Genomic DNA, 15,751 nt, shown 5'->3' on the forward strand with positions numbered 1-15,751 from the left:
CCTAGCAGGCTGGATTTGTGTTTCACTTTCGAGGCCGGAAATTCCCTACCCCTCAAGAGGAAGATTAAGCACCACGAAGACGCAGCTCAACAACCCCCCACCCTAGGCCTGACCTTCACGCTCGCCCGGACTTTTCTAACGTCCGGTTCCGGAACGTGACAAAAAGGCGGGGATTCCCGCCGGTCGCCTATCAGCCGGCCCTCAGAAGGCGCAGCGCTCATGCCCCGCCCCCACGTTCGCACCCTCCAATAGATGTTAGGGGTGGGGCGGGCTTCGTGCGCAGCAGGGACACGATTGGCTCTGCAGTCTCTCCGCCCAGGCAGCAGGCGGGGCAGCGTGGTGACGTCTCCACGAGGGGCGCGGGGGTCGTAGCGCGCGCTCGCAGACGCGGCAGTATTAAACTGCTGCAGGCGCGGCGGGCTGGTTGTTGGTTTCCTCCGTGTCAAGCATTCGTGAGTCAGTTTTCCAGCTCGCTCTCATCTTCTGAAGCCTAAGCCGGCTACACCTTCCTCCTTCCTTCCGCCAGCAGCCGTGTCGTTGCGACTCCGCCACCATGTTCGAGGCGCGCCTGGTCCAGGGCTCCATCTTGAAGAAGGTGCTTGAGGCACTTAAGGACCTCATCAACGAGGCCTGCTGGGACATCAGCTCGAGCGGCGTGAACCTGCAGAGCATGGACTCGTCCCATGTCTCCTTGGTGCAGCTCACCCTGCGCTCCGAGGGCTTCGACACGTACCGCTGCGACCGCAACTTGGCCATGGGCGTGAACCTCACCAGGTGAGCCCCTTAAGCAGCGGATAGCCGGGCCCTGATCCACCCTTTCTGGCTCTTGGCGGGAGCGCCTGCGAGCCGGGCCCTCATTGGCTGGAGTGGGCCATCTGCGCCTTCTCATTGGCCTGCGGCACCGGTGGGGCGGGACCCAGCAGAACGCGCGGTTCGGAAAGCCCGCGCTGGCTGCAGCGCGAACCGGCTCTTTCCGCGCCAAAGTCACAAAGCGGGTGGCGGCGGCAAAATGACGGACTTCTTTGCGGTGCCAGGAAAAGACTGTTGCAGAGCTCTTTGGTCATTAAGTGCAGGCGGCCTCGGATGAGAAACCTTGGTGCTGGTTGACTTTAACTGCGTTATAATGTGTCCTAGTTCTTTCGCCCTAACTAGCGCCAAGAGTATTTCTTTTACTACTGAGTTGCGGTGAGCACCCCAAGATCCCGGTTTGAGGAAAATTTTCTCCAGGGCCAGTGCTTTCAACTTTTGACCACTACCTGTCTAGTACATACACATGTTTGAATCTTAAAGCTTGTGAGAAATATTTACCCGTACTACATGCAGTGTGTTTTAACAGGTTTATTAAATCGTTTTTAAAGATCGTTGGCCCAATAATTTACTTCACCAACCAAAGGGATTTGCAGTTCATAAAATACTGCTGTTTTATTTATATACAGAAGTGAAATTGCTCTTGGTGGGGGGACTGTTTAGTTTAAGTATAAATACTACCAGATTGCATTCCAAATGGCTGGACCGGCTTACGCATGCCCCTGGAGTACGTTTCTCTAACTCACCAATTCGGCAGATGGTCTAATGGTTAAAAGTGGTACCTCCTGGTTTTAATTTGTTGATTTTAAACCCTTTGTTCTTCTGTGTTCTAGCATGTCCAAAATACTGAAATGTGCTGGCAATGAAGACATCATTACACTAAGGGCTGAAGATAACGCGGACACCTTGGCACTAGTATTTGAAGCTCCAAGTAAGTCGCACCCTTCTACTGACTTACGCTAGAAGAAATTAAAATGTAGTGTCAGTATTTCCCAAGGCTGAGAGAAATTTAAGATAATGTTTGTGATGACTGTGAAATATACCTGATAGTTGTAAACTTACATGTTCTTCAACATTTGGTTTCTTTTGGTAGATCAAGAAAAGGTTTCAGACTATGAAATGAAGTTAATGGATTTAGATGTTGAACAACTTGGAATTCCAGTGAGTATCAAAGTTTCTGATTGAGCATACTGTACAGTCATGATAGTTACAGAAGATATATTAATATAATAATTTAAACCCTACTTCCTAACAGAACTTTTTCTGTATAACTGTTCATGCATGTTCCAGAGTGGGGTATTTAAGACTGACGTATTTGTCATTTTATTAAGTTATGGTGTTCTACAGTGGCTCATTAGTTTGAATTTATTTCTGCCAAGTGAATATTTACATTAACCTCTGCATCTTTTTTTAAATTATTATTCCTAGAGTGCTTGATTTTTTTTTTTGTTTTTTTGTAGATCTTTATTTTTTTAATTTTATTTTTGGCTGCGTTTGGTCTTCATTGCTGCGTGTGGGCTTTTTTCTAGCTGGGGAGAGGGGGGCTATTCTTCATTGCGGTGTGCAGGCTTCTCGCTGAGGTGGCTTCTCTTGTGGAGCATGGGCTCTAGGTGTGCAGGCTTCAGTAGTTGTGGTACTTGGGTTTAGTAGTTGTGGCTTGCGGTCTCTAGAGCGCAGGCTCAGTAGTTGTGGCGCACGGGCTTAGTTGCTCCACGGCATGTGGGATCTTCCAGACCAGGGCTTGAACCTGTGTCCCCTGCATTGGCAGGCAGATTCTTAACCACTGTGCCACCAGGGAAGCCCGAGTGCTTGATTTTTATTGAGAGAAGATTTTAAAGCTATTTTAGCAGAAATTCATTATGGTTAGGTTTATCAACATCAAAAGAGAAGAGATGTTCGGGTGTTTAAAATGCCTAACATCATATTCTCTTGTTTTGGAAAGCAGACCTGTTTGCGCCATCATCACTGTATGCCCTACCCTAATGGCCTCTTGATTTAGCCCTACTGTAGGGTGATAAGGTGGAGGCTCTTGTTCCCGGGATAGTGCATTTACTGTTAAAAGTTTAAGCTCTAATTTGTTTTCTTAGTATGGTTATTCTTACAGCATACTTGTTTTATATCTGCATTTATTTTTTGAGTGGTTAGAGTGTTAAGAAATTACACAATGAGTGATATTTCAAAGTAATCAGAAAATCTTGAATTCTGAGTTCTTGTTTAGATGCTGAGTCTTCAGAAAGTGAGGGTGCCAAATCTTTCATTTCCATGACATTTAAATTTGTTTTATAGGAACAAGAGTACAGCTGTGTAGTAAAGATGCCTTCTGGTGAATTTGCACGTATATGCCGAGATCTCAGTCATATTGGAGATGCTGTTGTAATTTCCTGTGCAAAAGATGGAGTGAAATTTTCTGCAAGTGGAGAACTTGGAAATGGAAATATTAAGTTGTCACAAACGAGTAATGTTGATAAAGAAGAGGAGGCTGTAAGTAGTTTTTAAGTAAACAAAATACTTTGAAGAAGAATATTAGGTTGTGTCTTAGCCTGCTAAGGCTACTATAGCAAAATACCATAGACTGAGTGGCTTATAAACAACGAAAGTTTATTCACAGTTTTGGAGATTCGGAAGCTGGCAGATTTGGTGTCTAACGAGGGCCTGCTTCTTGGTTCACAGACAGCAGCCTTCTTACGTGGTGGAAGGGGCAAGGGAGTTCTCTGGGGTCTCTTTATAAGGGCATTAATCCCATTCATGAGGGCTCTGCCTTCCTAACGCTAAGCACCTCCCAAAGGACCCACCTCCAATATCACCATATTGGGAATTTGATTTTAACGTGAATTGGGGTGGTGGTGGGGGCCACAAACATTCAGTCTTTAGCAAGGTAATGGCTAAAATTAAAGAAAACTCTAAAGAAAAACAGACAATTTGCATTTCCAAGTAAATAATATGTGAGAATTGAAACTTTTGAAATCTGCAAGTGATCTTATAGATGCCATCTAACTTAAATTTGTGAGAAGGGAATGCAAATTTAGTGCAACCTTTATAAACTGTAGAACAACGGGTTTGTGTATCAAACCCACACATACTCTTAAGGATAGGATTGCGAGGCTAGCTTTAGCTTTCTGGAGGTACTTAACTATGTTTTTACCAAATAATTGAGCAACCCAATAGGATCTAGTTGAGGGGAAAATCTAGCTGTTGTGAGTTCTTAGGTAATCCTTATATTAACTTTTAAATAGAGTTTAAAAATACATATATTAGTAACAAATATATATTAGTAACAAAACTCCAGGGGCTGATTCTTTTCTCCTAAATTACATTTCACTCCCCTGCCAATCTTGATTTTTGTTCTTCTCTCAAATGTTACTTAACCCATAGGGAATTCTCTGGCGGTCCAGTGCTTAGGACTCCGCACTTTCACTGACGAGGGTGTGGGTACGATCCCTTGTCGGGAACTAACATCCCAAAAGCCGCACAGCTAGAAATTTTTAAAAAAGGAAAAAAATCACTCATAAATATTTTAATTTATTCGTAGTGTAAACATTTTATGACATCTAAGAAAATTATATTAAGGAATTTTTCACTATTTCTACTTACTTGGTTATTTCAGTTTGTTTGAATCAAGATTTTAATAAGGTCCGTACATTACAGTTCATTGAGATACGCTTCTTAAATTTCTTTTAGTCCATTGGTTCTCTCTTCAATTTCATTTTCCCTCTATTACAATTTTATTTGTTGAAGAAATTAAGTCATTTGTCAATGTATGTTAGAAATGAATGGGTTGTAGCTTTCTTGATGTTTTTCAGTATGATGAATCTTTTGTTTTCCCCCTAAGGTTACCATAGAGATGAATGAACCAGTTCAGCTAACTTTTGCACTGAGGTACCTGAACTTCTTTACAAAAGCCACTCCACTCTCTCCTACAGTAACACTCAGTATGTCTGCAGATGTACCCCTTGGTAAGATAATAAACTTGTTGAATCTTGTTTTGTAGGTAGTGTATGTGGTACTTCTCAGTAATTAATTATATTCCTGTTTTCTTTCAGTCGTAGAGTATAAAATTGCTGATATGGGACATTTAAAGTACTATTTGGCTCCCAAGATCGAGGATGAAGAAGGATCTTAGACATTCTTAAAATTCAAGGAAGTAAAACTAAGCTCTTTGAGAACTGCTTCTGAGATGCCAGCACATACTTAAGTCTCTTTTGTCTTTGTACCTCTGAGTACATATGTAGATATTGTTTTCTGTAAATAACTTTTTTTTTTCTCCATTCTCTACAGTTTGTTCAAAGAGTAAAGTCCAAAGTCAAATCTGGTCTTGTTAACCTAGTAATAACTTTGCCTTACCTAGGAATACTCCTTATAATTTTTATAAACAAAAGGGTTTTGACTCTAAATGCAGTTTTTTAAGTATTGTTTTCAATTTAAATAAAAGTCACTTGAATTTCAAGCATCACAGGACAGTGCCTTCATTTGGACCACGATGGTTGCAAGTATCCTAGAGAATTCACAATTCAAGCAGCTCACGTAAATGAGCTTATTTTTTCAGTCTAGAGCAGGTTGATATGACATTAGATACAGTGATAAAAAGTATTCCAAATACAGCAGGTGACAAAGTATTTTGGGGGATTCATTTGCCAAACTTATTTTGGTATTCTGACTTGAGCTCAAGAAATGAAAAGGGGAGAGTAGAACAAATATATAATATTTTGTCATTTTTGCTAAGCAGAAACTAACACTTCACAGAAGCTTAATGTACCCAAAGTTCTGTCAGCTTTATAAGACTAGCATTGTTACAGGGCAGTGTTTCATTAGCCTAGGGAGCTTGTACAGGAGTCTTGGAAGTTTTAGTAGATCTCATAGGTCCCAAGGAGTATGTCTGTGCAAAAATAATTTCTCTAGTGTAAGTAGCCTTTTGTGGGGACTTATTCCCTTAAAGGATGAAGGTGGCTTAAATTCCATGGATGTTGGATTCAACCAAGAAAGTGAAAAAGGCCCAGCAGTAATTGTGCTACAAGGTCACAAGTTGGCATGCTGCATATTGAGAATTCCTTTATTGTAGTCCTTTTTTCCGGTGTATTTTGTGTTTGGTGGATTAAATGACAGATTTCTGTCGTACTTGCAGTGATGGTAGAACTCACTGTATCCGGTAACTATTCATTACCTTCTGTGTGCCTGGGGTTGGGGAAGGATATTGGCTGCAAAGGGGCCTGATGGAAATTTTTGGAGTGATGAAAATATTTTATCTACGTTGTGATGATGGCTCTAAGACTATATGCATCTGTCAAAACTAATCCAATTGTACTTTATAATATGTAAATTATACTATAATAAAGCTCGACATTTTAAAGAGTTTCACGTGTTGCAAAATGTCCCTTGTGGCCAGACCTCTTACCGGGGTAAGGCCTGAAGACGAGGAGCGGGAAACTGAAGCGCAAGAATGTGGGGCTACTCGAGAGTAGCGGGTGGGGTATAGGGCGGCAGAGACTGCGGCGCGGCCCGGGAAGGCGGCCTTCCCTGGGCATAGGGAGACCTGACAGCTCCGGCCTTCAGGGAGCTTGGCCGGCTCGGCTTCCGCCGCTCAAGGCGCCACTGAGCTCCCTACACTACCCTAGGGGCCGGAAAGAAACACGTAGCCGTCTAGCCCTGGACCTGTGACCCAGGCGGCCCGGTTACCTAGGCAGTCGCCCGCCGCGGCGGAGGTGGTCGGCAGCCAGCCCAGCCCACTGCGCCTCCCGAAACCCCACGGGGCGCGCTCCCTCTGCGTAGCCCTAGCAACCCGAGCACACTCCCGAAACCTGACGGGGAGTGGAACGGGGAGGCGTCGCTCCCGGTGACGCCACGTCCGGCGTGCTGTCTTCCGACACGCCATTTCCGGCTCCCAGCTGGTCTGGGGCGCGGAGGCAGTTGGGGGAGGCGTACTGTGAGGTCTCCGGCTCGCCTGCTGCGAACCGTGAGCCAGCTGTCTGCGCGCGGGCGGCCTGGCCCGCGCTCCGGTAAGGCGTGCGTGCGGCGGGGCGAGGGTGGAAGAGCTCGACTCAGGTTCGCGGCGTGGCCCAGACTGCGCTCCCTGCCGAAATCAAGCCCCGAGTCCTCGGTGTGGAGCGTTCGCCCTCCCGGGGCACGGCTGGCCTTTTTCCAGAAACTGGATTTTGTTTTCCTTCTGAAATCATGTCGGTCCTTATTTCTCTTGTTGGCTCGGTCTGGAGGCGGGCAGGGGAGTAGTGTGTAGAGGCGCGTAGTGTGAGGCACTGTGCTAAGTGCTTTGCTGATGCTTTCAAAATTCTTGCAGCATTCAAGTGCTGAGGAAATTTTGGGGTTGCGGTGAGGCTGGTAAAAAAGCCTGTTGGGAACTTGGGCTGGTACCGGAAAACATTGATTTACTTTTTTCCTTTCCCCTCTTTTAGAATTATTATTCTTTGCTACCAATAAGCATTTGTCTCCCCTCTCCTTCACGCTCTGCGATTTTTTATGTTTTGATGCGGTTTATGAAGTTAATGTCAGAGTATGTAAACTATTTTTTTAAGACTAATACAAATCAGAGGTGATTAAATGCTCTCAAACCCCCCACTTATTGGTAGTTTGGACTTTAAGTTTTATAGAATTAAATTTAGATTATCGTGTAGTCGGGATCGCAACACCTAAAAACATAGTATTTGATGGAATTTGATCTAACCCTTTTAGAAAAGCATGTAAGTAAGCATACTCTTATTTTTTCAATACTTGATTTCTGCTTCAGTATATAATTACTAAAAAGGGACATGAGCATTTAGCACCAATTCCTTTATAATGCTAGTTAATTTAGGTTGACTGCGGGCCACTTGAAACAGCTCATTAACATTCAGTATTAAGTATATATAAAGCACTTAAAACAGTACCCGTCACTTAATACTAGGTAATTGTTAACTGCCATTATAATGATGATGATTATTTGCAAAATGTCATACTAGAGGAAGGCCGGTCTTTATGTTTTATGTTTTTTTATGTTGCCCTTATTGAAATACTTAATTTTGTTTTTTTAAAGATATGTTTCACTTTTAGAAATCAAATAGCTTCATGATCAAAATTTACTTGTTTGATTCACATAACTTTGTGATTTTATGGAGGAAAAGTACACAAATTAAAATGTTTTTCAATTTAAATGTCATTGTTTTTTAATCTTATCTACTGTGTTTAAACTGGTGACATAATAACCGTGATTTCATTACTGGAGTCAGCTTTGACTATTTTGAACAAAAACCAGGTATTTATTCAGAGTTTTTTGTTTATTTGTTTGTTTTTAATGTAGCTGTAGAAGTAACCTGGAAAGTGCAATCGCTGCTTTCAGTGCTTGGGGTGGAGCAGAGAGGCAGGCAAATCAGAGGACCCTGGTACAACACTGGTAGCCAGTAGCTTATCCAAATTTACAACAAGAAGTTTTACAGATCTTTTGTATTAAAAGGATGATATCTGTCAGAGGGAAATAGGCAAAATGCTGATGTGAATGTATTCCATTTCCCACCCTCTCTCCTCTCTCCCTGACAAATAAGAGAATCACTTGAGTATATGCTCCTCTTGCTTTTTCTGGAAGCAGGGACGGGGAACAGGCAATGCTATACTATAGCAGAATGGTTGAAATGCCAGATGGACTTGGATTTAAGTCACCACCCTTTCACCTACTCACCTTGTGACTTTGGAAAAATTAGGAGGCAGAGAAACATTGGTGGCAACATAAACATGAGGTCTGGTTCTTGGCAAATGTCTTGATTCTTATTCTACCAGGACAAACCAGAGTAGATGCATAATGAGAATGCTTTCACTTGTCAAATGAATATCAGGTTCTAAGAGCAATGGAGCCTAAATTGCCAGTTGCTAGTATGACATTGCAGCCCAGAACTCCAGTACGTATAACAAACACATTGTTGTAGCCTGCAGACAATAATACTTTTCTTTGTTTTCAGACTGTAACTGTGTCAGCGTGTTATGATGCCGTCTCGTACCAACCTGGCTACTGGAATCCCCAGTAGTAAAGTGAAATACTCAAGGCTCTCCAGTACAGACGATGGCTACATTGACCTTCAGGTAAATGCAGAAGGGACCTCATGAGATTGGCTGGCTCTGTTTCTGCTCAGTTAGCAGGGAAACCTTCCAGGTAGAGGTTTTGCTCACTGTCCCTAGATATTAGAGGGAGCAGCAGGAAAGAAACTCTGCTCTGAGATTTTCAGCCATAGCCTGCAGAAGGAAGGACCTTGGCAGAGCAGTTTCGAACCAATATAAATATTGTCGAAGAAATTTTAGTTGTAATGCCAGAGTTCAGTAGTTGCAAATTCTGTGTAGTTTATCTGGAAATAATCAGATTGTCTTTTGTTAAGTAGAATTTTTTAAAGACTGTGTCATCAGTTTGTTTACACTTCAGTCAAAACCACCAGTTCATCTTTTAAGGGAGAAACTAACTGCTAAAGCCAGCAGATTGTGGGAATCTTCCTTCTTTCCTGATGTCATGAGATCCAATTTATTAAAGTTATTCTTTGTGGCAAACAGTAAGTAAAACAGAGAATATTAAGTTTGTGTCCTACCCTGATCATTGTTTATAAAATAGTTAATGGTGTAGCATCTCCTTTTGCCCACTTCCCTTTAGAATAGAATATTTTAGGTGGAACCAGGACCGAAGAGGAAGTGTCAGGAACCCATCCTTTTAAATATAAACAAATCAATTATTCTTTGTACTTTTTGGACCCACACTTGAAGGAGAGAGTTTTGGGGTGTTTTTTTTTTTTAAGTGCGTCTGGGAAGCTTCCAGTCAGTTAGGTCAGACACAACCATGAGCCAAACCTTAGGAATTTGTCTCTGAATCTTAACCTTGAATTGAACTTGTTAGTAAGGCAGGTTATTTGCCTTGTGGGGCAGGCAACTAATGCTTTAGAAAAAGTTTATTTGAAAACCTTTGACTATATGCCAGCTTAGCTTTGAATGCCAGAAATCACTTATTTTCTTTCTTATTTTCCAGAGCATGATGTACACTCTTAATCCCTGTAGATTAGTACAGCCTTCCATGTGCCAAGACACGTTTTTTAAAAACATGTCTAATCAATAAATGACCATAAAGTGTCTTTTGTTTTTGTAAGAAAATAATTTTTTTACGGTACAATGAATGGTCTGTGGAATGAGACTAAAACGAGAAAGAATAACAGTCTGGGACTCCCTCCCTCAAGTTATTGTTAGAGCAATAACTAGAGCTTCATCTCCTGCCAGTCCTTTTCCTTTCTCTCCCAGAGCTGCATTGGGTAGTAGGACTTACTTCAAGACACACCAAGATTGGTTCCTCTTATCCTCTCTGCTTTAAAGTGTCTGAGCCCTGGTATATTCATAATGCTCTTCCTTGTCTTTTTTTGTTTCTCTTTCAGTTTAAGAAAAGCCCTCCTAAGATTCCATATAAGGCCATTGCGCTTGCTACGGTGCTGTTTTTGATTGGCGCCTTCCTCATTATCATAGGCTCCCTCCTGCTGGCAGGCTATATCAGCAAAGGGGTAAGCTGAGGGGCTTGTGGGATTGCCATGAGATGTTTAAAATGTGAGCCAGGACTCACATTTTTATATTCAGTTTTATATTCATATTGAGTAAAGTATATTCCAGCAGAAAGGAGAAAAGGGTTTTTTTTTTAGATTTTGTTCTCAGATAACAAGACATATTTCTTCCTTTGAGATTCAACAAACTTCTCCCACTGTTCCTATGAGGTGGGTGTGGCAGGTAGGCAAATTTTCCCTCTGAGATGTTGGGCAATTTTCCCACCATCTTAGTTTGGAACAGCAAAACTGAGCCTAGCTTTGAGGATTCCTGACTGATAAAGGCCATAACTGGAGTAGAATGCTGTTATTATAACTTTGCAGTTATACTACTGTAGTTAGTGTTTGGGGAGAAGCAGTGAGGCTTATATAGGTCTGGGGCCACTGACCCAGCCAGGACTTCTGGCTCATAGATCAGATCTTTCTTAAATTGGATTTGGTTGGAGTTCCTATTGAGCTTCAGTACGATACCTTAGAAACCTAAAGTAGTTTTTGGTGGTTCTTTCTTTTGGATTGTATACAGATGCTTATACACAGCATCTAAATTGTTCTAAAGTAATACTGACCATAGTTCACATCTGTTCTTCAACACACACCAGGCCAGGGGATGATGGTCACATTGGTCTGCAGAAGGAACAAAGCCAAGAGCTAAAACTGGGGGCATTATCCTTGGAACTGGGAGTATTAACACTGTCACAATAAAATGGCTACGTTTGGCTTTTGAGACCTGTATCCAATTTGCCTTAGGTCCTAAACTATTATGTGGCCACCAGAGGCATACTTGGTCCTGTCTAAATTTGAACATCTAACTTCAGGACTGTGCCTTCAGTTAACTTTCATTGCAACATGCATTGTTAATCCCAGGGGTATAGTCAAGATTCTATTAATGATGTAAAAATTGAGAGTGGAGGTGAGATCCACATGCAACAAATATCACTTCACCTTGTGTGCTTTATAAAAGACTACTTTATAAATAAGGATAAAGGTGTTAATTAAGAAAATCACCTAATAGATTGTTTTGGTTTTTAGTTTGGAGTTCTTTTCACTATTATTGCAGACATTTCAAACAAAACAGAAGTAGATGAAATAATATGAACCCCCACCGTGTATCTACAACTCGGCATCAACAATTATGAATGTTTTGTTTCATCTATCCCCAACTTTTTTTCTTGTATACTAAAGCAAATACCAGATTTACATTTGCTGGTAAATCTGTAAGTGTGCATCTCTAACAGTTTTTACATTAATCTAGGAGTGTTGTCTTGATACCATTTACCTGTTTTTCTATTCCTCATATTTCTTGCATACTGTTAGATTTAGGGACTTGCTTAGATTTAGTTCTACTTTAGCTTTGTTTTAGAAAGAATATTTCATAGGGGTGCTGTGTATTTGCTCTTGCACATGGGTTCTCAAACTTCAGCGTCTATCAGAATCACTTGGCAGACTTGTTAACACACAGGTTCCTTGACCCTGCTCCCAGAGATGCCAGTTTTGTAGGTCTAGGGTGAGGCGTGAGAATTTGCATTTCTAACAAGTTCCCAGGTGATGCTGGTGTTCCATGGACCACATTTTGAGAACCATTGCTATAGCATTACATTAGGAGGCACAAAATGGTTGTCCTAATTTTTAGTTGATATTAAGATTGATTACTGGGTTCAAGTGTCTTCAGCCTAATTGATTTATCATAAAATGAATTACCCTTTTCACTAATGAATCCAGTTCTATCATTTTCCACGTTTGTCAGCGAAAATTCTTCTGGAACTTTCTCAAAACCATTATTTGGTTACCCTGAAATACAATATGTATAGTGAAGGTAGGAAAAATGTTTGATTATTTCTCTTTAATTATCAAATTTTTGTAAAAATACACCTAGCAACCTCAAAAGGTAACCAAAGAATTGTTAATATCACTGTAAGCTTATCATCTTTTTACATATTTGTGCTTCAGTCAACTGTAGTCTGTATTCTTTTTAACGTATAAATTGTCCCATATTTGGTCAGTAGGAGCCTCTTCAGGTTACTCCTGTCTTTTCTTTTTTTAAATATTTCTTTCTTTCTTCATTTGGTTGTGCTGGGTCTTAATTGTGTCAGGTGGGCTCCTTAGTTGTGGCAGTTCGTTGCATCATGCATGTGGGATCTAGTTCCCTGACCAGGGATCAAACCCAGGCCCCCTGCATTGGGAGTGTGGAGTGTTAACCACTGTGCCACCAGGGAAGTCCCCTACTCCTGTCTTTTAAAGCTGACCCAGGTTAGCCTTTGATAGCTTTCTTGTTTTCTGGCCCAGCAAATTATCCCAGGCCCATCTGTACATTCCCTGCCCCCTCAACTCCTAGATAGCCATTTCTCTAAGGAGCTCTGGTTTCTTTATGGGAAGTAGATACCTACGGTTGAACATGGATAATTTCTTTATAATTTTTAGTACTTTGTAGTTTTTCTGCAATTGATAGGGAGGCAAAGAGATGTAAACCTTTTGTCTTGGTACTGTATTACCAAAAGAAAGTGCTCTGAAAAGTATGTGATAACTGATCTATGGATTGGACCCATGGCTTTATTTTATTTTAAAATTTATAACTTGCATGGTACTGATGTGTTTGCCTCCTTCTGCCACCAGGGGGCAGACCGGGCCGTTCCCGTCCTGATCATTGGCATCCTGGTGTTCCTGCCAGGATTTTACCACCTGCGCATCGCCTACTATGCATCCAAAGGCTACCGGGGATACTCCTACGATGACATTCCAGACTTTGATGACTAGCACACACCTCAGCCCTGAAGAAAAGAGTCACAAATGGGACTGAGCCCACGTTTAAGACATTGAGCAGATACTATGGCTAAGGGCTAAGGAGTTCTGCGATTTGCAGATGTTTAACAAAACAGTGGCCAGATATTATGGGTCCATCCGAAAGATGTTAAATAAGCTTACAACTATCCATGTCATCAGGACAGTTTCTATTTTTCATCTCCTGGCCCTGGCAAAAGCTCCTGACAAGTTTTTCCACGTGAATATGTATCATGAAAAGTAGCAATGTTAATTGTATGGGAAAGTGGGAGGTTATTCTGTAGTGGAATGTGTTGCTGCCACCACCCTTTTTAGAGTTGAGCATTCTTTTAAATAGTCCTCATTGTCAGTATGTTCTTGTGGCAAATGGAAGAATGCAATATGTCAGATTTCTTATTACTAAGTAATTTATTTTGAAAATATGTAAGTGTCTTATCCCCATACTCTAACTTTGTGTACTAGTGGAAAACCGTGGCAAAATCAAATATCAGTGGGGTGCATCTATAATATTTTTTACTTGCTTTCTTATTAACAGCAACTAGGAATTTTTTAAACCTCAGAGCAAATTTTCAAACTGTAAACACATTCTCTGTTCACCAGTCCTTGGCCAGCTCTGATCTGGTTCACTGACAGGTTGGCCAGCGTATAATTTGGATCATTCTGTCCTTTGTAAATCTAGATGTTCTGTATATCATACCTTTAAGGACAAGACTTTTGGCTGTTTCCTAAGGAAAAAATGTAGATAAGTGGTTATTATTTATAGTTTTTAACACTGTTGTTGGCACCTCATATTATGATGTCATTCTGCTGAAGATTGTAAGAACTGGCCTGGATCTCTAGAGGACAAGACTGCCTTAGTTTGTTTCTGTTTCCTATCTTGCAAAAAATGGCTTGTATTCAAAAGAAATTAAAATGTCAAAATCTAAATCCTGGGCTTAAAAGATAACTTTAAACCTATTTTAGAAAACGTTTTAGTAATTATATGATATCTTTGATCCCAATACCTAGGACTACCTTCATTTTTAGATAACTGGCATTGTGCATTAGACTGTTTTCCAGTCATTCTTTTACTCTGAAGTTATGGACTTGGATGATTAGAAGCCTGCAAGTGCCATTAGCTGAGATTTGGAGGGCTGTGGGTAGAGCAAGGTTATTAGGGAAGATGACTTCAACTTTGGATGTATTAAATTTAGATGTCTACTTGACATCCAAGTGGAGATGTTGAGTAGGCAATTGCAATGTGCAGTTTGGAGTTCAGGAAGAGAGTCTATGCTATAGTTAGAAATTTGGGAGTCAGTGTTGGGGCGATATCTAAGGGCCATGGGGCTGGATGAGATCACCCACGGAGTGAGTACAAATGGGAAAAAAAGCTAGGCTAGGACTCAGGAAGTGAGAGACAAAGAGAGGGTAATCGGAAGTAGCCTTCAAGGTTAGGTGCATTTGGTAATGGGAGGGTAGGCTGGGGAGTCCAGTAGTCTAATTAAAGTTCTTGGGCCTTGACAGTGAAGATGTGAGGAAATATATAAAGCTTGATCCTGGGCAGTGTTTGCAAAGCAAAGCTAAGACCAGAAGGTTTTGGCCAAACTAAATTATTTTGTCCTTTTTATAAGGGTAATGATGCTGCTAGTAAGGGGGAAAAAAAATCAAAATGGAACGGTGGGGAGAGTAAACAGTCCATTCCCATGGTTGTCTAATTAAGTTTCTTGTATACCCTTCTAGAAATGTTCTAAGCACATATCTATCCTTTTTTCAAAAAACAAAAACGAAAACTCGGACTCCCATTGTATAGCTCCATAATTTGTTTCCCACTTACTCTGTTTTGTGTATCTTGCCGTATCCACAGAGATCAGCCACATCCTTTTTTTTTTTTTGGCTGCATCATGTGGCTTGTGGGATCTTAGTTCCCCGACCAGGGATTGAACCCGGGCCCCCTGCCTTGGGAATGTGGAGTCTTACCCATTGGACCACCAGGGATGTCCCTCTATTTCATTTTAATACTTGGAAAAACCCTGAGTTGGGTAAGATTCTTAGGTAATAAGTTGATATCTGGGACTCACATTTAAGCAAAGCCTGAATTTCCCTTACCAAGTATGAAAGCCAAATGCCTTTAGGGGCTGGACAAGTAAAGGAATAGAGGGCAGAGGGATGGCTAGGATTAACGGGAACCAAGGTCAATTGTCAAATGTATATTTTATCTAAAAGCAGCCTCCCCGCTCCTTCTGAAGTGTTGGCCAAACCATGTGCCCTAGCTTTATAAAGATTTTCTATTTATTTATTTATTGGCTGCACTGGGTCTTTGTTGCTGTGCGCGGGCTTTCTTTAGTTGCATCGAGCAGGGGCTACTCTTCGTTGCGGTGCATGGGCTTCTCATTGCAGTGGCTTCTCTTCATTGCGGAGCATGGGCTCTAGGCACACAGGCTTCAGTAGTTGTGGCATGGGGGCTCAGTGGTTGTGGCTCGCAGGCTCTAGAGCACAGACTCAGTAGTTGTGGGGCATGGGTTCAGTTGCTCTGCAGCATGTGGGATCTTCCTGGACCAAGGCTCAAACCCGTGTCCCCTGCATTGATTCTTAACCACTGTGCCACCAGGGAAGTCCAATATAAGGATTTTCTTATTTGCAACAATAATTATGTC

The 15,751-nt window shown here is 41.6% G+C and overlaps 2 protein-coding genes across 3 annotated transcripts; both read left to right on the forward strand.

Moving 5' to 3' along the window:
* Positions 1 to 341: 341 nt before the first annotated feature.
* PCNA (proliferating cell nuclear antigen) lies at positions 342 to 5,251 on the forward strand. The gene is made up of 6 exons (XM_007191709.3): positions 342 to 774; positions 1,641 to 1,738; positions 1,901 to 1,968; positions 3,094 to 3,288; positions 4,637 to 4,760; positions 4,848 to 5,251. The coding sequence occupies exons 1-6, from the start codon at positions 554 to 556 to the stop codon at positions 4,925 to 4,927; spliced, it is 786 nt and encodes a 261-aa protein (XP_007191771.1). The 5' UTR covers positions 342 to 553; the 3' UTR covers positions 4,928 to 5,251.
* A 1,416-nt stretch (positions 5,252 to 6,667) lies between these two features.
* TMEM230 (transmembrane protein 230) lies at positions 6,668 to 15,393 on the forward strand. Of its 2 annotated transcripts, none has more exons than XM_007191707.2 (4): positions 6,668 to 6,797; positions 8,742 to 8,862; positions 10,185 to 10,307; positions 12,954 to 15,393. In XM_007191707.2, the coding sequence occupies exons 2-4, from the start codon at positions 8,764 to 8,766 to the stop codon at positions 13,092 to 13,094; spliced, it is 363 nt and encodes a 120-aa protein (XP_007191769.1). In that variant the 5' UTR covers positions 6,668 to 6,797; positions 8,742 to 8,763; the 3' UTR covers positions 13,095 to 15,393. The 2 variants fall into 2 exon arrangements, with proteins under 2 accessions (XP_007191769.1, XP_007191770.1); XM_007191708.3 differs by lacking the exon at positions 6,668 to 6,797 and adding an exon at positions 6,813 to 6,974.
* The last annotated feature ends 358 nt before the right edge of the window (positions 15,394 to 15,751 follow it).

This window comes from Balaenoptera acutorostrata, chromosome 15 (assembly GCF_949987535.1).
Source record: "Balaenoptera acutorostrata chromosome 15, mBalAcu1.1, whole genome shotgun sequence".
Classification (NCBI taxonomy): domain Eukaryota; kingdom Metazoa; phylum Chordata; class Mammalia; order Artiodactyla; family Balaenopteridae; genus Balaenoptera; species Balaenoptera acutorostrata.

Bases quoted from the DNA above. Each gene is read 5' to 3' on its own strand.
- PCNA (XM_007191709.3), top strand. From the start codon at position 554: ATGTTCGAGGCGCGCCTGGTCCAGGGCTCCATCTTGAAGAAGGTGCTT. The intron at 1,739-1,900 runs GTAAGTCGCACC...TTCTTTTGGTAG, and splicing joins ACTAGTATTTGAAGCTCCAA to ATCAAGAAAAGGTTTCAGAC. The intron at 1,969-3,093 runs GTGAGTATCAAA...TTTGTTTTATAG, and splicing joins TTGAACAACTTGGAATTCCA to GAACAAGAGTACAGCTGTGT.
- TMEM230 (XM_007191707.2), top strand. From the start codon at position 8,764: ATGATGCCGTCTCGTACCAACCTGGCTACTGGAATCCCCAGTAGTAAA. The intron at 8,863-10,184 runs GTAAATGCAGAA...TTTCTCTTTCAG, and splicing joins ATGGCTACATTGACCTTCAG to TTTAAGAAAAGCCCTCCTAA. The intron at 10,308-12,953 runs GTAAGCTGAGGG...TTCTGCCACCAG, and splicing joins CAGGCTATATCAGCAAAGGG to GGGGCAGACCGGGCCGTTCC.